This window comes from Stigmatopora argus, chromosome 24 (assembly GCF_051989625.1).
Source record: "Stigmatopora argus isolate UIUO_Sarg chromosome 24, RoL_Sarg_1.0, whole genome shotgun sequence".
NCBI lineage: Eukaryota > Metazoa > Chordata > Actinopteri > Syngnathiformes > Syngnathidae > Stigmatopora > Stigmatopora argus.
Genome location: NC_135410.1, coordinates 507,924 through 530,526, shown reverse-complemented (window position 1 = coordinate 530,526; position 22,603 = coordinate 507,924). Strand labels below are relative to the sequence as shown.

At 39.7% G+C, this 22,603-nt stretch overlaps 2 protein-coding genes across 8 annotated transcripts in view; one reads left to right on the top strand and one right to left on the bottom strand.

Moving 5' to 3' along the window:
* Positions 1-9,066, top strand: part of fnbp1l (formin binding protein 1-like) — a 54,146-nt gene extending 45,080 nt beyond the window's left edge. For 4 of the 5 annotated variants that reach the window (XM_077594734.1, XM_077594733.1, XM_077594732.1 and 1 more), the window contains one exon: positions 1,286-9,066. In XM_077594734.1, coding sequence (XP_077450860.1) covers positions 1,286-1,426 — 141 coding nt within the window. In that variant the 3' untranslated portion in view covers positions 1,427-9,066. The remainder of the gene's footprint in view (positions 1-1,285) is intronic. The other variant, XM_077594731.1, reaches the window with a different exon arrangement.
* Positions 9,067-9,804: 738 nt separating this feature from the next.
* Positions 9,805-22,603, bottom strand: part of bcar3 (BCAR3 adaptor protein, NSP family member) — a 57,853-nt gene continuing 45,054 nt past the window's right edge. For all 3 annotated transcript variants that reach the window (XM_077594727.1, XM_077594729.1, XM_077594728.1), the window contains 12 exons: positions 20,735-20,863; positions 19,220-19,345; positions 18,999-19,115; positions 18,328-18,664; positions 17,974-18,108; positions 17,275-17,457; positions 16,255-16,811; positions 14,947-15,062; positions 14,638-14,809; positions 13,617-13,728; positions 13,261-13,464; positions 9,805-11,375 (listed from right to left, as the gene is read on the bottom strand). In XM_077594727.1, coding sequence (XP_077450853.1) covers positions 11,203-11,375; positions 13,261-13,464; positions 13,617-13,728; positions 14,638-14,809; positions 14,947-15,062; positions 16,255-16,811; positions 17,275-17,457; positions 17,974-18,108; positions 18,328-18,664; positions 18,999-19,115; positions 19,220-19,345; positions 20,735-20,863 — 2,361 coding nt within the window. In that variant the 3' untranslated portion in view covers positions 9,805-11,202. The remainder of the gene's footprint in view (positions 11,376-13,260; positions 13,465-13,616; positions 13,729-14,637; positions 14,810-14,946; positions 15,063-16,254; positions 16,812-17,274; positions 17,458-17,973; positions 18,109-18,327; positions 18,665-18,998; positions 19,116-19,219; positions 19,346-20,734; positions 20,864-22,603) is intronic.

Below are 22,603 nucleotides of genomic sequence, written 5' to 3'. Positions count from 1 at the left end.
GTCGAATACCCACGGGCTGGATTTTTTCGTCCCGATCTTGCCTCTAATTCTGATTCTCTGAAAATGACATGATCGTATTGGGGTCATCCCTAACGATTTGTATTATCATTGGTTTTAATTGTAACTATAATTGCAATCTAGTATATAGAAAAAAAATCTTAAATTTTCCATTGTTTATTTTAGAATTAAATTAATATCTTTCTGTCACACTTAGATGAGGCTAAATATTTTAGTGATGCAGCCCTTCTAATGAATTTAATTAAATCATAAAACTAATTTTCACTTTTTCATACATTGAAAAATACTATATATTTGCAATGCATTTGTCTCTAACATATGCTATACAGTGGTACCTCGAGATACGAGCTTAATGCGTTCCGGGACTGAGCTCGTATGTCGATTTAACTCAAATGAACATTTCCCATAGAAATGAACTAAAAACAAATTAATTCGTTCCAAACCTCTGAAAAAAAACCAATTAACAGGATATTGGATTGAAAAAAAAAACATTTTTATTTGTTCTAATTTGCCATCGATTAACAAAGTAACAAATAACTAGTGGTTTAATAGAACTAAAATGTGTTCAATTGTACTAAAATTAGACGGAGTTCATGGAGGGGAGAAAGAGAGGGACAGAGAGAGCGAGTGGCAGAGAGAGAGAGACTTTTTGCACGGCAACGCGCTCGTAACATAACAAACAAATTTAAATGAACTTGGATAACCATGCAGACACACTCAAAAATACGTTTAATCTAACCTTACACTAAATTTAATTCAAATTTTGTTTTAAAGTTTTATACCTTTCTTCTCCCGGTTTGGCTCTATTTGCCCCGCCTCCAGCCTGACTTTCAGATGCAACCTATCCAGGATTGTTTGCTTTTGTCTTCCTTCAAAATATTCCCAAAATGATGCACACAAATGTCCTCACAATAGAATAACGCACGACCACTTGCCAAAGAGTAGTATATACTCCTCTCATATTAGCGATTGCTCCGCCATTCGCACTGACTAACGGGGAAAAAAATCACTAAAAAAATGCAACGCTCCGCCCAGTGCTCATAGAGACATTACACGAGGGAGTTGCGACCAGAAAGACAGTGCACATGATGTTCTTATGAGCAGCCTCTAGCATCCGCTGTATGCTCGTATATCAAAATTTGTCTTGTATCTCAAGATAAATATTTGCTCAAAATTTTACTCGTATCTCAAATTGCTCGCATGTCGGGGCACTCGCATCTGGAGGTATTACTGTACTAGTTTATCCTGCCTCACTCTTTGCCTGCAGGTGTTGTACATCATCGAGGAGGATAAAGGTGATGGCTGGACGAGGGCGAGGAAACAGAGCGGGGGAGAGGGCTACGTCCCCACCACTTATGTAGAAATCACCATGGAAAAGAACTGTAAAGGTGCTGTCACATATATCTGAATCTCCATTTTTTTTCTTTGTCCTTTTCCATCAAGCTAAGTTGATGGAGAACAAATCCACAAAGTGTCAGTGCTTCTGCATGAACATCAGTCATGTGTTGCTCTTTTTGGTTTCATCTTTCTGTCTATTTCACCAACTGTACAATCAATTCCCCTGTTGTAGTGGATGCTGCAATGGTGAGTGTCTGTTTCTTTTTGAGAGACGTGCACTGTTTTATTTTATTTTTTAAATGTCTCTATGCATGTAAGAGACTGTACATTGATTTTTATCCATCAAAGTGTTTTAAAAATGTTTTGTATAATATATTAGAAAGCATACTATTTTTGGCCTATCTTGTTCTCGTTTTCTCGCATATTGAAACTCCTTCATTTGATGCTTTATGATTTTATCACAAAATTCTTGTCTGATTGGTGTACGTGCGAGTGTGTGCGTGTTTATCCGTCCGTCATCCGTGTCAACGCGCCAAAGTTAGTCTAACTGCAGTGTTCCTGTCACAATAATTATAATTTTTATATTGGGCCACGATGATAATTAATTTCCAGAGTTTCTAGAGCAGGGATGGCAAAGTCTGGTCCTCGAGAGCGCCTATCCGGTCTGTTTCTCCCTTCACCAACACATCTGACTCAAATAATCTGGATCGGTATCAAGCTTCTGGACAGCTTGCTAATGAGTTGATCATTTGATTCAGGTGTAGTAGAGGAGGGAGATATGGAAAACAAACTGGATAGGGGCTCTCAAGGACCGGACTTGGCCACCCACCCCCGTTCTAGAGTTTAGATCAGGGATGCCAAACATATGGCTCGCCGGCAGAAGGCGGTCTGCCCGGGGCGGCCAATCCATTCCACGGGGTTGTTCTGCCTGATAGGCAGGTTGACGCTCATTCGTACTACATTTGGAGAGTCACATGCTTTTATTTTGAATTTGGTGCCCTAAAGCCAGAGATTAGCATAATAGAGTGTGGGCATTACTGCATTTGGCTCACTTTTGTGTTTTCGTCACATTTGTTCACCTATCCCCTCAGTCAAAATGGATTGGAAGTCTATCACCGTCATTGGCAGCCAATGAGTTAACCAGGACTAGAATCCAAGTGCCCCAACATGAACTGGAAGTGTCCAATGGACAGGAAGTGGACAGAAAATGCCCTAAAGTCAACATGAATAATCTGGAATGCTTTCAAATGTAGAGGAACTCACCCTAAAATGACAAAGTAGTGACCAAAAATGAACTCTTTGACTCCCATTGCCAATGATAGTTGTCCAATTCACTTAAATTGGACTTGCTTTAAATGCTCATATCTGTGCAGTTTATGGCGCTAGATACCTGCCCCTTTTTTACTGGGAGGGGCCAAGTAACAAATGTGAAAATTGATTGGGCATCTAGCGCCATCAATGGCACCCCATAAGTTAGCCTACTTGGTCAAAAATAAACTAGCTCACATAGGAACTAATTGCCATGAGGATGGCACACAAACCAAAATGAGTTTGACATCCCTGATTTAAATCCTAAACATGAAGTAGTATGTCATGAGTGTAAGTACATTTGAAATCTTACAATATTTTACATTTCAGGATCAAACAACAATTTAGTCACTCCCCTTTCCTTTTGTCATCCTTAATCTGTCACACATCGATTTATTTAATTCAAATCAGAACCTTTTAAAATTTGTGTTGGGTGCACAGGAATACCATTCCCTTTTCAGTGTGTTTTATAACCCAAACGTAATAGTACAAATAAGAATGCAGCTTCTTAATATGTTTGACTGAACGCGTAGTGAATTAATGTTGGAGTGAGCTGTCCAGTTAAAAAAATTCAAATCATACAATATAGTTAAAACGGCGGTATCGTAATATACAACCCAAGTTCTGATGCTGTATTTACACTACTGTTGCTCTCTGTATATGTGTCTAATCTTGTAACGTTGGGTTTTATCAACTGACTCTCTTCTCTATATGACTGTGCAGGTTCCTGAGGGCTGCAGGGTGGCCAGGTGGTTTGATTGGCTGGTGGATGGCTCTCGCTGATTGCTGATTTTTGGTGGTGGGGGAGAGAGAGAGAGGGGCAAAGAGAAGGGCAAGTTTTGCATGTCAGCATGCTCTCGTGTCCATAACAACTTTTAATTGAAGAGCAGGGGAGCTACAAAATAGAAGCTATCAGCAAAACCATTTTTTCATCATGGTAGCAACATCATGCTGGATTTAAAACAATGCATGTCAGCAAATTGAGATGTATGCCAAAGTCCATTCAGTCATAATAACACAAGCATCTCAGCCCTTACTAATCTCAGGCTCATAATATACACAGAGTGGTTGAAGTATTCAGATCAACTGCAAGCAGAAGGGCTACATCAGCTTGCACCCTTCCTTTGTTATAGGTTGCTGTTTAGGGCTCATTACTTGTAAGTTGACTTTAAATAATTATTTTTTTTTCTAGTGCAGCATTTGACCCATTCTGGAAATGAGGGAAAAATAATTTATTTTAGGATTAGTAAAAGTTACCATGGAGCCCCAAAATGGACATGCAACAAAGAAAAAACTGATGTCACATTTATATATCTGGCGGTGGTATAGAGAGTATGTGCTTTAGTGTCTAGTTGAGACTCGTTAGTATCTGGCACACATATTTTGGTCTCTGGTGCGCTAACTTTACAAATAATTTAAACATCTGGATTAATAAATCGATTTGTTACGCTCAATTGAATCAAAATAGAGCCCAGCATCGATTAATATCATAGTCTATTCCACATGAAACTTTGTTTCATTGACATTTCTGACATGTTTCAGCAACAAAATTATCTAACAGATTAAAATAGCTTTGCATTTTTTAATTTATTTATTTTTTGCCTAAGGTGAAGTTGAGCTGATTCTGTTAAATCTGAATACATTTTAGTGAATCAATTGAAGATTGTGTATTAACGACAAATATGTTCTCGTTGTCCAAAGAATTAATATCGTTTTCGGCGTCAAAATTGTGTTTTACATCCCTACTATATATAGTGCACAGGCATTGGTAGTCGAGTGTTCTCGCTTTAGCTGGTAAAAACGTAGGATCTGGTACACACGCGTTAATGTCTGATGCACACCCATTAGTATATCTGGTGTACACCTTTGTACATATGCTAGTACCTGATGCATCCATGTTAGCATCTACTGTGTGCACTTTAGTATTTGGTATACACGGTATATCTGGTGCAGACATGTTTGTAACTGAAGAATACATGTTAGTATCTAAGTACAGTTGTACCTCTGCTTACGAATGCTTCCGCAGGTTTTTAAAGTTACGAATTCCTTTGATATGTATATTATTTTTCCAGTGTGATCATTTGTCAAAATGCAAATATAGCACGGGGAGGCACCGATGTGAATGACGAAAAAGTAAGCAAGCAACCAAGAGTGAGAGAGAGAGCGGCTTAATAAATAGTACTCGAAAGGGTTGTGGGGGTTGCTGGAGCCTAACCCAGCTGTCTTCGGGCGAAAGGCAGACTACACCCAAGACTGGTTGCCAGTCAGTCATAGGGGACACAGAGAGAAAATGACCATCCGCACTCCCAATCATACCACCACCAGCGGGAATTGAGCCCGCGCCTGCCCGCTCCGAAGTCAGGCAAGCGAACCTCTACACAACGAGGCGGCTTAGTTTTCTTCTATTTTTGCATTTTTTTGCATAGATATTTCATATAAAATATGTATACCGTATTTATTTGAGTATACAATGCTAAATTTTGTGCCAAAAAACTGAAGCAAAGTTTGAGTGCGCATTATACATGAATCCCGATGAAACACTGCCCCCCGCTGGTGAAAAAGTCCCCTCGGGAGCCGTTAAATTGGGAGAAGTAAAACCTGTCTTTGTCCACCAGATGGGGCGCGAGAGCCCGTTCTATTGGCCGGCGCTCACACAATAACTCAAGAAGAATGGAATCAATTGTTTGGGGAATCTGATGATGATGAATCAGACTTTGAAAAATGTTAAATATTATGATGATGAATTAGACTTAAAGGATTTAAAATTGTAAATTCTATTTGAGAATTGTGTTCATGCCGATGTTGTGAATAAATATTTGGTCATGGCGACATGTGTTCAGCATTTGCGAGTTACCAGCCCCGGTGCAATCCCTGGTGTGAGCTGAAAAAAAGTGAAACAAAATGTAATACCAATTTTTAGTCACAAATTATGGGTGCGCATTATACTCGAATAAATACGATACATTTACCATTTTTAAAGGATTCAAAGATTATGAAATGTCTTTTGCAAATTCAATGTAAAATATGCTTCTAGTTAGGAAAAAAACTTCCGAACCAATTTATTTCGTAAGTAGAGGTACCATTGTATTAGTATCTGCGTCTGCTTCACAGGTACACACGTATTCTGTGTACGGTTTTGGATCCATGTGTGCATTTTAGTATACTAGGTACCCGTGTGTTAGTCTCCCGTATAAGGATGTCAGTATTTGATGACTACTCATTGTGTGCATTTTGTACCCATTCCGTCTGATGTATAAACGTTACTATTATTTCACATACTCGCATGGTATATGCATGTCTCTTTTGGGGCTCCGTCCAATATAGTCATATTTACTGCCACTAATAATATCAGTGCCGTCCTATTCACTCATCCCTTTCACCACCATCATCATCTATGTTCTGTTGGTGATGCCTGCCTGCCTGAGCCACTCTGCTCCTCATGCCTGTCTTCACATGTCAGCTACATTAAGTTGCATGTCGCTAACATGTCCATGTGCATCTCCACACGTGATCCAAGGTTCCAAGTGTGATTTTAGCTGTGTGCGCAAGGCTGCTAATATGGACTTAATAAAAAAAATGCTATATTGACATGATGTGATGAGTGAGTGTGTATCATCATATCAGGGTTTCAATTCAGGATAATGGCCGGACTATCTACCACCCTCTGTAGCACCATTTTTAACCAATAGACGGCAGGCTTAGACTAACAAAATAAAAAACTCAAGCAAGAACTTACTCCTTGGAAATAAAAATAAGACAAAATGACGTTTTCAAAAGTGCTGTTGTCGGCTGCTGGATCTAGCGGGACCCTTAACCAAATCCTCATTGCTATTTTTGAAAGTGATGGCCCAAGCATGGGTTAAAAAAATTTTTTTTAAAAAGGCAGCATTTTTAAGTGAGGTGTAGATGTGCACATGTCACACGCGTGGTCTTAGTTTTCATTGATTGCTTGTGCATGTTAACGTCTTTGTTTGTGCTGTTTAAATGTGTTTTCCGAGTTATTGTGTTTAAGTTTGACTGATTTATTGACTGACAGTCTTCGGAAGACAAAAAGGTTTGAAATCGTACCGATGCACTTTCCCCGAAGCACCACAGCATTTGAATTCGATTGAATGAAAAATGAACAATTCATTTAGTTGTGTGTTTGCCTGAATATGTTGAATGACCACTGTGTTGCAATGCAGAACAAAAAAGCTTGGTGACCGTTTTTTTAATTCATTACATTTCTATACCCGTTTTTGTAATAACTCCAATTATTTTAAACCTTTTGAATCAATTCATCACTGTTGTTAAAATAAGTCACTGGTGTTTTATGGCCATGTAACTCTGAATTCAGTTTAGTCATTCGCAAATCTGTCTTGTCTCTGATTTCTTTTTATTGCAAAAAAAAAGCAAAAAAAAAAACAATGTTCCTCAAGGTAATCATAAAATGTGACCATGCCTTAATCTTACTTTTCTTTATTTGTATTTATGAAGCTGTGAAATGTGCAGAATAATGCTGTCAATGCTACTTAGGTATCCCTCAACCCTATCATCCATATAATCCAACAAGGTTGAATTTTAAAGGGCTCTTCTCTAAAATTTAGGGTTTAAAATGTCTATTTTCTTACTGTGCCCGATAATTAAGTTCCAGCCACAGTGAAAATTGAGCTGTAATTACACCCCACCCTGCTTGTTAACACCCACATCTGCCAAACTCTGCACTCACTGTGTAATAAATTTTGATGCGCGGAAAAAGAAAGTTTGCTAAATTTGCTTCTTTTAATCGGATTAAGATGATTAACTTTGTTCATCTGTTCCTCAATAATACAGACGGGTCTGCTGAATGCTATTGGATACAGAAATTTGAAGAAAAAAAAGGATTGTTTAGTCGTTATTCATTTATTACTGGTCAATTGTGTTTAACCCCTTTAACCTGAATTTATATTTAAATGCTGGAGCCTATCCTAGCCAACGATGGTAAGCAGGAATTAATTGCCAGCCAATCGCAGGGCACAAGGAAACAGACAACCATTCACGGTCATACTCATTGAGGGTCCATTTTGAGTTTGTTTTTGAGATGTGGGAGGAAACTGGGGTACCCGGAGAGAACCCACGCAAGCCCGGAGAGAACTCCATCCAGGAAGGAGAAAACCGAATGGTGATTAAACCCTCGATCTCAAAACTGTAAGGTGGACGTGTTAACCACTCTTTCATCGGAAATCCACATATACATACATATATATGGGTATCTGGAAATGTAGAAATGTTTGTTTATTCACTTTCTGCACCGTTTATCCTTGTGAGGGTTGCTGTTTGAGTTTATCCCACTTGACTTTGGGTGAAAGGTTGACTTCACCCTGAACTGGTCGCCAGGGTCACAGGCAATGCTCCCTCTAAGCTGCGTGCATGCGCAATTGCGCACTACTCTTGTCTTCTCTGCGCACAGCAAATCATATGGAGCGCACAAAATAAAATCCCCTTTTTTTAGCTGTGAGGACGACGCGCGAACCACTCATCCGCCGGGCCGCCCATTCATAGATATTAATCATTACATTTTATTATTACTAAATCATTTATGTGTAGTACACATGCACCTGCTCATGGCAGGTGTGATACTGGTGTGTGCCCATAGCGAGCAATTATGATGTTGCTCTCACCGGTACTCAGTGTGCTCAGGGAGGTTATCTTTCTGCCCAGACAAACAAAAAATTAGAGGGAACATTGGTCACTGGTCACACATAGAAATAGACAACCATTCACACTCACAATTAATTGCACTATCACTGAGCGGGAATCGAAAAAATGAAATTGAAAACCGGAAATGAAATATTTAGTTTTTCTGTTGTTGTTTTTTGTTTTGGGGGGCATGGGTGTCTATTTAATGTATTGTGCTTGCAGTATACTGTATATTTACTATGCTGAATGTGTAGACTATATATTACACATAGTCCCTGTAAAAATATTGTATCAATTGCAAATCAGCCAATCAGGTTTTCTAAACATAATTTCAATGTTTTTGTACTAACTTTACTGTTTTGTAAATTGCTGAAAATACTGCTACTGTGCAGTAAAACATTTCAAATGCTCGACATGTTTTTTTTGTCTGTGTAAATATCCAGTTTGTCCTGCAGTTGTTGTAAAATTCTTCTCCATGCACGGATAACTGTTTTCTTGACTGTAAAGGTTTCGACAGCCTTACTTCAAAAAGTTGTGTCAGTAGTACTAACATAGTTATACTACCAGAAGTAGTTGCAGGTTTCCATGCCCTCTGTTTTAACCATCTTGTATATCTTGGAATAATCGATCATATTCTTACACACACGTTTTCTTTACCACTTTGAATGTTGTCAGACACTTTGTGGACTAAATGCCTTTTTTAAACTTCTAAAATATTGTTGAAATAAAATGAGCAGCAATGAATTTGGTTTTCCTCTGTGCTGTAGAAAATTTCTATGGTGATAAATGTAATTTTACAATTTTATGATGTCATCATATATGATTGGTCCAGAAGTATTTGGATGAAGCATTTTTGTGACTTGACAAATTGGAGGGCCTACCAGTTAAAATGGATTGAAAGTCTATTGCAGCCAAAGAGTTCACAAGAGATTTATAAAATAAACCTAAAAAAATGAAAATCAACACAATTCCCTGTACGAAATAGCCACAGCCGCACTTACTTGAATTGGTTTTTAATTTTTTTCCAATGATTTACAAATTCCTTTTTTATATTTTTATCTTTTACTGTATATTTTACTTTATATTTAATTGTATTCAGATTATTTATTTGTCTATAATTATGATTTAAATCATTTATTTTTCGCTTCAATGAATTTAATTCAATAAAATTCATGCAGGCAACACTAATTCTGAAATTAGCTGTCAAATGGGGGCTGCAAAATGTTGTCCCGTGGTCCGCAATTGGGCCCAGAGCTCAAAGTTTGAAAACACTGGAATTTGTAAGTAAAAAAAATAAACATTAAAAAAAAAAAAAAAAAACACACAATTTGTGCCTGAAAAGATTAATTTAATTTTTTTTTAAGTGTATAGTAATGTATATTTACCTGTATATACACCACTATTGAGTCCTATATTTTATTAAGTTTCATTTCTGTTGTTTTTGTCTGCATGGGCAAAATTCTATGTACACACAATCCAAACTCCACAGATGTACCATATTTATTGAAATTTACCACAGTAGTTCAGAATATAAACATTCAACTTCATTTTTTTCCTGATTATATACAAGGCACGTCAATGCTTTACATCTGTACAACTTTAGTTGAAAGTTTACATATTTTTATTTGTCTATACACCTATACACAAACAAAAAAATCAGTTTTAAATACTATTGGACTATTGATGTGGTTTAATTTATTAAGCAGCTAAAAATATATAGCTGTAGACTCTCTTCATAAAAGGCTTTCTTATGTTTTGTGTGAACAGACTGAAATGAAGAACTTAAATTCTTGAGTCTTGTCCATTTATAGCCAATTCTATAGAGATGCTACACAGATGTCTGTTTTCCCCCAAAAAAGTGCAAGTTTCTTCCTCATTTCATGATATTTCCTAATTTAAAGGGTCTTAACACTTGAACGCTTGTCTGGAAACGGACAAGGAGCGTCATTGTAAATATACAATTCACAAGTGCTGCTCAAATTAGAGCATATTTCTTAATCTGGCTTCTGACATTTTTAAAGGGGATGAATATATAACTATAGTGTAAAAATATGACGTACAAAGTGGAAATGATGCCTGTACATTATGTCCACAATAGCTACTGAAATATGAGTTACTGAAGCAGCATCTAATAATATCAGTATCATTATGTCGAAGTGTGGCATTGTATTTACAGTTAGGTTATTTTTTTGTGTGTTGGCATCATGTGTGACCATTTAGCTCAGGTTTAAATTTACAATGTTAGAATTAGAATTACCATATTTTCTGGCATATAAACCGTATTTGTAACAAAACAAATGATGACTGAATCAAGGGTGCACCTTTTATGCGCACAAGACTTGCTATAGTCTTTTTCACCAGTAGATGTCAGCAAAGTAACATTTACTATTTGTTGGTTATTTTCTGTTTTGCAGTAAGAATGCAACCATAACTGAATGAATTAATTCCTTATAATATTGAACCTAATAATGTGCTTTTGATTCATACAGTATCTCAGAAACACCACGTGCGATGATTTTTCTTAAGATTTTCCTTTCAAAGTAACACATTTGTACTCCCTATTAAAACCATGAATATGGTGGTGAAAATTGTGAATCAAGGGGCGGCTTATATGTGAGAAATTGTAAAATTCAACAATTTTAAGGGTGCGGCTTATATGGGAGTAAATACAGTAATGTTTGTTTTAGGTTTTACACTTTGTTGCTGTTGGTGCAGTATAAAAACATGGAGAGGAGGATATCAGTTATTCAGACTATTCAATGTAACCCTGTTCATCGTGACTTCCCAATTTTTCTTTGTGAGATTAGGTTACACAGCTGAATAGAAGAGTTCTTTCTTTAGTCCTGCATGTACATTCTGAATGTTGCCACTCCCAGGAAGTCATATCAAAGTTTGTATTTTGGGCTCCAGCTTCCTTGACAATGCAGTGAGGATGAGGTTGAATTTGCTGAAGCGATCTGATTGGTTGACCGAAGCACCACGGCTACCCCAGAGTAGCCGTATCTGAAAGTCTGTCTTGAACACTTCCAGGAGGTCTTCATCACACTGGAATCCTAAAAATATGCATGCACGTATCAAGGTTAACATGGACATTGAATTAATTCATTTACAAAACTTTTTTTAAACACAGTGGTATCTCTATTTATGAATGTCACATAGGAAATAGTATTCAGGTTAAATTACGAACCGCGAAATCTGAAAAAATCAAACATCCTCCTGTAGCATCTTGTATTTTATTTTTTAATTCTTGGGATAGAGTTGTTGTCCCATTAGCTATTTCCCAGATCTCCGATGGCCTCCAATTGGCTGAAGGAAGCTATGTCTCCATGATGCCTGACCCGAGGTTAGCGCGCTGTAGGGGAACGCAAGAACGGGATAGCGGTCATAAGGGGATTATGAGCACGACCATCCAAACAAAAGCCCCCTTTCCAGCCACTTTTTATGTGACCATGGCTGATCAGCTCCAGCTGGGTGAGTGCCTAATTTGTACGCCTTCAACCCTCGTTTGTCACAGAGTTTTAATACGTTGTTTCTTGAGTTTTTCTCAGTGTGTTTAATGTACCTTTTATTCTTGGGCTGTCATCATTTTTACCGAAGAAAGTTATTACCCGGGCGGTTGAGTGGTTAGCGCGTTGCCTCACAGCTCTGAGGTCCTGGGTTCAAATCCAGGTCGTTCCACCTGTGTGGAGTTTGCATGTTCTCCCCGGGCCAGCGTGGGTTTCCTCTGGGTACTGTGGTCCCCCCATTCCAAAACCGCGCATGGTAGGCTGATTTGACACTCTAAATTGCCCCTAGGTATGGGTGGGTACACGGTCGATTGGTCGCCGGTCTATTGGTTGCCGGTCTTTTGGCCGCCCGGAAGGTAAGTGATAATTACCATTTAAATCGTTGCTCAAATTCCCTAAATACAAACTGCGAATTACTATTTAGTCATACTTATTAGGCTAAAGAAAAGCTCCAAATTTCCCGGACTTTTATTGTTTTTTGTTGGAGAACTTGTTAAGACCCTGACTGACGTAGCTTCTTAAAGGGACAACGCATGTACATACAAACTCTTATACACTCACACGTCGGCTCAGTGAAACTGCTCATGGCCATTGTTGGCTTTTATTGATGCGTAGACCGTGTTGTTTTACCTTGTTTTGTCGCCGGTCTTTTGGTCGCCCGTTGTCGCAGTCGGGGCGACCAAAAGACCGCGACCAAAAGACCGGCGACCAATCGACCGCACACGGTATGGGTGAGTGTGAATGGTTGTCCATTTCGTTGTGCCCTGCGATCAGCTGGCCACTGATTCAGGGTCTCCCCCGCCTCTGGTCTGAAGTCAGCTGGGATAGGCTCCAGCACCCCCGCGACCCTAATTTGCATAAAGCGGTTCAGAAAATGAATGAAAAAAAGTTATTAACCGTGCCACTGCAAAGAAGAAGCGTGCTGTTGTTAAACTTTTCATGAGTCTTGCGAACACCCATCTTGACGACAAATGCCTTGCGCATTTTAGGAAATTGATGAAAAGTCATTAAAAGGTAACTGGCATTGGATAGATATTTTGCTAAATGTAACATATTTTCACGTTTTTAAGTTGTGTTTGTATATTTACTCAGCTTTCAAACGTCTTCTGCCCCACGTAGCCACTTACATATCCACCCCAATGGAAAAAGTATTTGCATGTCTGATTAATTTCAATGGTTTAATATATATTATTACAAATAAATATCTTTTTTGCACATATTTTATACGAAATTGGACTACTGATAAATTTCTTAAAGGATGTCTGGAGTAGTATTGGGAACTTCAGAAAGGTTGGATAAAATTACCGTGTTTCAAAGTAAAATGCGTCTCTACTTAGGGAAATATCCCAGTTACGAAACCATTGGTGGAACCAATTAATTTTGCAAGTCGAGGTATCACGATAGTAGTGTCTGTATCGTGTGTTGCATTTACCATTCATGGTCCTCTCTGCGTTGTCAGTGTAACATTGTGCGTTATGAGCGACATGGCGTGCAGCCTCGAGGTGACGCAGCATGATGTCACAGCCCTGGTCACTGGTTTCCCAGAGCTCCGCCCCCTCTGGTGATATGGATGGCCGCTCCAATAACGTGATTAGAGGCAACAGGAAGGGAATGCAAACCATAGCAGGACAGCATGCTGTAGGACATTAAAGAGAGTCAATCAATAGATCACCCAAGATGATATACTGTACTTATTTTAAGACAATTCACCGTTTGTAGTGTGACAAGATACCCCAAAAGCTTTGACTGCGGGTGTATTGTATGTCAGTTTGATTTTTTCCCCTGTACCTGTTCCTTCGTAGAGATTCTTGTAGAAAGGTCTCAGAGTTTTCTCATAAGTGATGGCAGTCTGTGTGTAATTCCTCCGTAAAGTTGTCCATGTGTCTTCCAAACGACTGATCTGCAACGTGCATAAAAAAACAGGTTCCCATTAAAAATGCTATGAAATACTACACCAATTGACTTGATACCAGACCATATTTAATAATAGTTGGTGAATCACTCCATTTTCTGAACCGCTTTATCCTCACAAGGGTCGCGGGGAATGCTGGAGCCTATCCCAGCTGACTTCGGGCCAAATGCAGGGGGGTACACCCTGAATCGGTGGCCAGCCGATCGCAGGGCACGAAGAGACGGACAACCATTCACACTCACACTCATATCTAGGGGAAATTTAGTGTCCAATCAGCCTACCATGCATTTTTTTGGAATGAGAGAGGAAACCGTAGTGTCTGCAGAAAACCCACACCATGCAAACTCCACACAGGTAGACCAACCTGGATTTGAACCCAGGACCCCAGAGCTGTGAGGCTGACATGCAAACCACTCATCCACTGGGCCGCAGCATAATAATAATAATATTTCCTAATAAAGTGACTGCTGTGGCACTGTGTCAAGCTAGGACGGTCGTAGAAAGCTAGGAATGATCATCGATTACGGTTGTGATGTTTTGACCACAACTCCTGAAAAAAGGTGAACGTTCCCCAACGCATGGAATAATTATGAAATCGTAAAAGACAGCGACATTTGAGTACTAAGTTTTGCCCATATAAAATTACATTAGTACTATCATTTTCAATTTGCTGACATGGTCACCATTTCTTGGGATATTTCAATAATCTCAGGTCAAATGTAGGTCTTCGAATGAATATAGCTAAGAATCCCCTTTAGAAAATTCCATTAGAACCATTTCCATTGACGTAATCTCGTGATAGCAGAACATTTAAATACCAATTAAACTATTTGACATTGCAACTTGTGCCTCTACATATCTGTGTGTATGTAGTAAAAGTGCATGTCTGCACTTCACCTGCGGCAATTCCAGAGCTTTCATCAGGGCAGTAAATGCAAATAGGTCGCCCACAGTGTCCTTCAACTCCAATGCAACCAGAACGATGCGATTCAAGGTGCATGCTCGCTCCTCCACGCAGCCTGTACAGCCCAGAATATCCACAGCAACACCTATCGCCATGGTGTGGTGTCTGAGAAGAGGAGATGCAAAGAGAGAGACTTTAGATCAGGCACCGTTGAGATCTTGATTGATAAAAAGACGGAACTTCGAAGGCTTCCATGTCAATCATCACCAATGACAGCATTGACAATGGTTCAAATGATATACCTTTCCATCAGGTCCAGCCTCAGCTGTCGACCATGTGGCAAGGTGACCAGCTCCAGTCCAGAAGCAACGCCCATTCGACATCTCTGCTCAGACGATACTTCAAGTATTCTTGCCACCTGCAAAGCAAAATATCTCTGGTTACTAGTATAGGGATGTGATGTTTTGAACCCTTTTGGATTTGCATGTTGACTTCGGTTGACCTGCATATTGTTTCGATTTTTGTTATCTGTCTTTTTTTCCTTATAAAATGTGTGTATGCATGTATAGTGCAAGCCAAATGTCTTTCACCTAATCAATATTGGTGTGTTGACCAATTGATGTTTTCTAGCAAATTCATGTAATTGATTTTTGTGGTAAAACTATTATTGTATATGACGGCAGGGCGGCCCAGGGTAAGAGTGGTTGGCAGGCCTGCCTCACTGTTCTGAGATTGAGGGTTCAATCCCCAAGTGATTTCGGACATCCTGTGTTGAGTTTGCATGTTCTCCCCTGGCCTGTGTGGGTTTTGTCTGGGTACTCCGGTTTCCTCTCACATCTCAAAAACATGCATGGTAGGCTGGTTCAACATTCTAAATTAGGGGGTCACCATCTCTGGTCCTCGAAGGCACCTTTCCAGTCTGTTTTCCATGTATCCCTCCTCAAACTCACCTGAATCAAATATCAACTCCTCAGAAATCTCTTCGGAAGCCCGATAATGATACGAGTTGTGCCTTTGAGAATGAGAGATGGTCGCCCCTGCTTCAAAGTGCCACGAGTTATGAGTGTGAGTGTTAATGGTTGTCCATAACTTTGTCCGCTGCAATTGACTGACAACCAGTTCAAGGTGTCCCCTGCCTGCTGGCCATATTTGACAGGGATAGGGTCAAGTTTATTGTTTTTTAAAACATTAAAAATGTATTCCAGGTGACCTTGGGTACAGTTTTGCAAAAATAAAATAAACAGCTCCTTTTAAGATTAAAATTTCCAATCAGTTAGATGTGCCTCAAATTTTTATTACCAATAAATCAGGCAGGCAAGTAAAAAAACTTGCAAATTAGACTGCTCATCTGAAGTTTGTTGTCCTTTCTTTGCAATTGGAAAGACATGAAGCCTAAGTGTCCTGGAATTACCCCTTGAGGTAGCCAACTTTGTTGTGGGTTAGGTGAAACAACACTTTGCATCTGTGGCTTTGGGGCCATGTGGCCAAAAAGATAGTTTGGTCAGCTTTCTAAACATGGTTTGAAGGTTAAGATGTGGTTTGAAACTGAAAATTGGCTTGTAGTGACGCATAGGGGTTGAGGCTAAGGCACGATGAATGTGCAAGTGTACCTGGCAGTCAGCCATTAGCAGGTGTCTGGCTATACTGTGATGGTTGTGGCTCAGCAGCAGTTCTTTGGCTCTCTTCAAAACCAACACCTCCAGCGGTTTGTTTTCAGCTGGTAGAAGGCGAGAGTTGAACTCCATCGGTCGAAATGTTGACTCAGTTTCCAGCACTGGCCTCAGAAACACGTTACTCTTCTCCTCTTGCTCCTCTGTTTCCTCTTCCTCCTCCTCACTGGTGTTTTCCAAAGCCTCAATGGCGTGATGGTACGAGCTTCTGTCCAGCCCTCTGTGCCCGGCCGCCTCATGCACTCCTTCCACGTCTTGCCTTAGTCTCTCAACATAGCTGCACGGCAGCTGCTCAAGTTCATGGGCGTTGTCTCGGGTGGAGTTGGGAGAGTTTGGTTCATTCCAGTTCAGCGGGCTGCAGGATCTTTGGTCTGCAGGAGAAGGTACCAGGTATTCCGTTCGTCTTGATATTGCCTCGGAGTCGGGAATCTGAAACTGTGGAAGCCTGCTACTGGAAGGGCTTTGAGGATCTGCGTGGATAGACATCACCGGAGGACCTGAAATGGAACAGTGACATCTATTACATTTGATTCATTTTCCGCACTGCTTATCGTCACGAGGGTTGTGGGGGTGTTGAAGCCTACCCCAGCCAACTATGGGCAGTGAGTGGGGGGACAATGAGATGAACAATCATTCATTCTCACTCAATTCTAGGGACAATTTAGAGCAGGTTACAATGCATTATATTTTATAGCCCTTTTAAGGACACTTAGTAAATATGCTTTACAGTGCATTATTAATTAACTACTACAAAGCTACTCTGGGGAAGACTGACAGAAGTGAGGAAGAAACTTGTGCCCCTCTGACACGACTACCAAATACCCACTCCAGATCTTTCACACAGGCAAGTTGGGAAAGTCTGCTTCAACACCCTGACCTTTCAATTAAAGGTTGACCCGGTCTAAACATGAAACTTTCTACAATACGTTAACATCAAATAAAACAAGGGAATTACGGTACCTCCCCCACATGTTGAGCCCAGAGTGGGTGAAGACGTGCTTTGGAAGGCGGTGTCCGTCATGTTTGAGGGCGGGTCTGGGAGCTGAAGGCAGGGGAAGCGAGGCAGCCGTGCCAATGGGACCTTGCTGGGTTTGGGGGGAGGTTTTGGATACAGCTGGCTGTCAGAGCCCCGGATTGGTTGACCTGCAAGGAATTTGAAAAGGCAATTAAATATTATTTAAAGTATTTACTATATCTAAATATGTCATTAAAACTACTACTTCTGTATCTTTGAAGCTCAGTTCATCAAGCATATGAGCAAATGTAACTTTCCTACTCGTATGCAAGCAGTGTGAAGAGAAAAATTAAAAGTAAATCGCTCCTTTGCAGTGGATCAAATGTTGCTGATATAAGAAAGATTTGTTTATGTCCTATAACAAAGCAAGAACCTGCATGTAAGGCAAAGACTCAGCTCGTTAATTTTCTTTGCGGCATTTTTTCATTTTGAGACGCTGTGTGCGTTAAAAACCTTTTGAATCGTCATGATTGATTGGTTGAGTAAGGTCATTAAAGATGACTTTACTCCCATGGGAATTGGTTTGAAAATTTCGAGACAACTGCAAATGCAAATCCTTCTCTGCTGGTTGAAGGTCGGGGTCCGTACAAGACAGCTTCTCAGTTTGAACCTCATTCCTTCAGTTGAACACCTCTGCCTTTTACCTGGCATCAATTCTGCTGACCGACGAGTCATGGACGGGCTCAGCAATGGCTCGCTGCCTGTCCGAAACACAGGAGACTTGGGATTTGAGCTCAGAAGAAGGGGATCCGAGGGTTGGTAATTCTGGGGTTTAGATCCTGAAAGAGTCATTATTTGTGGTTAAAAAGGGAAAACTCATTAAATTTACATGTCGTTATATAATCTAATGAAATCCAATACAATTGTCAAATGCAAAACATTCTCAAAATGTTAGTGATCAATATTATTGTGGCTCTTAATTCTGCATTCTCCCTAACAGCTCAATTCACTGAATCTTTCAAGTTTATCTAAAAAAATAAATAATTAAAAATTCTTGCCCAGTGGTAAAAAGCTTTCTGACTGGTGCGCTTTCAGTGGTCGCCGCTTCTCTGGGAGTTGATTGAGACTCGCTGGTTGACTACCGCAACGATCTTTTAACCTGAGCTGGGTTCCTCTACCCATGGCATTATTGTGGTAATGGGTGCCATCGTGTAGACTGTGTGTGTTGTCTTGAATATGACCATTGGTAATATTGAGGCTGAGGCGTTTCTGACGTCGCCGTTCCTGTTCGATTAGTCCTGCATCTCGATGGATACTTGAAAGTCCGTATTTTTGTTCCAAGCAGCGTAATGGCAGTGTGCGGTTGATTGGCTGGAATATAATGGCACCTACCACCTGAAATATAAATGTAATAACCAACAATTAAACAACCTTCATTCATTTTCCGTACCACTTATCCTCACAACCAACTGTGGGCTGGGACACCCTCAATTGCTTGCCATCCAATTAGACAGCCATTCACACACAAACTCATACCCAGGGAAAATTAAGTGTTCAATCAGCATACCATGGAGGTTTTTGCTATGTCACCAGGGATTGAATGGTCAATCACAGATCTGTGAGGCAGACGTGATAACCACTCTCCCACCATTCCAAACAACATTTAACATACTATGTGTATAATCAGTTTTTTTTTACCTAGAAGACGCAGGTTATGTTGAAAACTCACCAGAGATACAGGTTTTCGGTTGCCTACGTAATATCTTATTAGAGCAGGAACGCTGTCAAAACCTTCCCGATCCAGACGGTACTCAACTCTGGAATATGCTTCATTCAACATTACAACCTAGGAGACAAGTGGTAAAGTGTTTTGAATATACATATTTCAGAATATTATGTTGTGAAAATGACAAAGTACTAATGGGAATAAAAAGTACTTTATGATATTACGTTTTTGTTAATTTTAAAATGCTGGGCTGCATTTCGCCATTGGCAAGTCAGAACATAACTTCCTGGACTTGACAGCGAATCACGAATCAGGAAATCTCCATCTCTCTGAACAAAGTTTTCAGCAACCTAGGTTTGGTAAAAAAAAGGTACTGCATTAGAACAAGGGTCTGAGTTTGAAATAAACAGTAGAGAAAATTAAAAATTTACTGCAACAACAGTCATAGCTGAATTCCTCTACAGCAGATATCTTTTATCCTTTTGTACAGAGTTGGGTGCACATTTTGTAAGAACATAACAATAAGTAAAAATAAAAATAAAAACATGGAACAAATTAGATGAGAACAAAAGATAATGCATTCAAAATGGAAAATAATCCTTTTCCAACTCAGGCCTGGGCCATCAGAGTTAGGAAAAAGGGAAAAAGGCTCCTCCCAGTAATCACCAGGTCAAAGAATATATACTAGTCCTTATGCAAAATGAGCATGTTAACATCGGCCCCTTGGCACATTACTTACTGGCGGCAAAGTGTAAAAATAAATTCCAACTTTATCAAATTTGAACTGGTTGGCTTTTGTTTCCAGAAGGAAAACAGACATCTTTGTGTATTAACTTGAACACAGGGAGAGAAAAGCATTGAAGAAATATATGAATGTATGTATAATTTTATGTGATTATAGGAAAATGTATACATCTACAAAACCCAATTCATGAAAAGCTGCATGTGTTGGAATTGAACAGTACTCTACTGTACTAAAGTACAGGGCAAAATAATTCTTCGAATTAAAACGTAATATTACATGGCTCATATGTAAACAAGCACATGATCATTTAACAGCCAAACTCTGTGACAAGAGAAACAGATCGACATACAAACACAAGCTGATCCCAGTTAGATTCAGCCTAACAAACCCCAGAGACTTTAATTTAATAGTGGTTTACAATTAGAATGGGAATTGGGTTTACCAAAGAGAAAAAAAACTATAAAAAGTGATATGCTCCTCTAATAAGTGCCTATCTTATTTCAAAGCCTTTAATCTGTTGACAATGTACCAAAGATTTTAAAGTCTGATTTTCTAAAATCGCCAGATTTTTCTTTTTGGCATTTTACAAATATTTACTCAACTGCGAAAATGTCGCCTTTCATTTTAACCTGTAATATACTGGGGCCATTTTGTGTGCTAAGTTGCACCTGCCCTACCGACACAAAGTTTCAAGACTCAAAGTCAGTCCACATGAGTCGTCTGCGTTTTCATAAACAACAATACACGTCCCAAATTAATCTACAGTATTTGCATAAACAGCACTCCTCCTGAATTCTCTAAAATTAGCGACTACACAAGCAATTGTTTGCATTCTCCTGGTTTGCTTCTTCGTTTATTTGGCTGAGTAATTAAATTTGTTCTACTTTTGCATGCGCATTATTTTAATAAATCAGGCCATAGCTGCTAAATAAGTTTAACAAGATCTTGATCAGGTTTGTTTTGGCAGACGTTCCAAAACCACATGACACAGTACCTGTCGAGGTATCGCTCCATGGTACCAAGCGTGGCTTCTCGGTTCCTCGCAGTTCATCTTAAGTTCTTCCTCCAGCTCTCTGCGAATTTTGTCTGATGGACCGTCCAGGATGAACTGATCTTGGGAAAACTAAAGCACCAAAAACAAAACAAAAAAATCTTGAAAAAATGGTCCATTATGTATTAATTCCCTATACAGTGGTACCTCGAGATACGAGCTTAATCCGTTCCGGAACTGAGCTCGTATGACGAGATTCTCGTAACTCGAGCGGACGTTTTCCATTGAAATGAATGGAAAACAAATTAATTCGTTCCAGTCCTCTGAAAAAACACCAAAAACAGGATATTGGATTGGAAAAAATGTTTTATTTCTTCTAATTCGCCATCTATTAACAAAGTAACACATAACTAGTGGTTTAATAGTAATAAAATGTGTTTAATCTAACTAAAATTGGGCAGATTTCGCCGACGGGAGACACAGACGTTTGGGGGCGTGGGGTCGTTTTTTTTTTCCACGACAACGCACTCGTAAACGGAACAAACAAATTTAAATTTACTTGGATTAATATATACAGACAGTCAAACATACGTTTAATGTAAATTTACACAAAACTGAATTCTAATTTTGTTGTAATCTTTTGTTACCTTCGTTTTCCGGGTTGGCGGTTTGCCACGCCTCCACCCTCACGTTCGCTATCGATGGACTGTTTGCTGTTGTATTGCCTTCAAACTATTCCCAAAATGATGCACACAAATGTCCTCACAATAGAATAACGCACGACCACTTGCCAACGAAAAATAGTCTTTAAAGAACGATCGCGGGACCTTCTTTCCTTAGAAAGAATAACAGGAAATACAATAGTTGAGCTTACCCACGTATTGATTGTGGGTAATGAAGTTTTATTCTGAGAAAGGTTGCCATTGCCTATCGGTGTTGTGTGCACGAGTATACTTCATTACCCAGAAAGCCCTCTTTTTGCCCGCTCATGCGCGTTGTGCGTTTCCTGGTCTTAGGAGAAACTCGTCTGAATTAATCGTTCCGTGCTCGTAAATATTGTTATACACGAAAGATATGCAAAAAAGACCTGGCTTGGTCGCATCACGAAATTTTGATCGCATGACAGGCAAATTATTCGATCAAAATTTCCGCCGTAAGACGAGAATTTTGTATGACGAGCGGTCGTATGACGAGGTACCACTGTACTACTCAATATGGGGGCGACCCAGAGGCGCGAGTGGTTAGCGCGTCGGTCTCACAGCTCTGGGGTCCTGGGTTCAAATCCAGGTCATGTCCATCTGGGTGGAATTTGCATGTTCTCCCTGGGCCTGCGTGGGTTTCCTCCGGGTACTCCGGTTTCCTCCCACATTCCAAAGACATGCATGGTAGGCTGATTGGACACGCTAAATTGCCCCTAGGTATGGATGTGAGTGTGCATGGTTGTCTGTCTCCTTGTGCCCTGCGATCAGCTGGCCACCGATTCAGGGGTTCCCCACCTCTGGCCTGGAGTCAGCTGGGATAGGCTCCAGCACCCCTGTGACCCTAATGATGATAAAGCGGTTCAGAAAATGAGATGATATGAGAATACTCAATATGTTGTAAGTCGGAGTACCCGGGGAAACCCACGCAAGTAAGCCATGCAAACTCCATGCAGGTGGACCGACCTGGATTTGAACCCAGAACCTTGAGGCAGACGAGCTCACCACTCAGACTCAAACTCACTATTATATATGTATATATATATATATATATATATATATATATATATATATATATATATATATATATATATATATATATATATACATATATATATATATACATACACATACATATGTAATAGTGAGTTTGAGTCTGAGTGGTTAGCCCGTC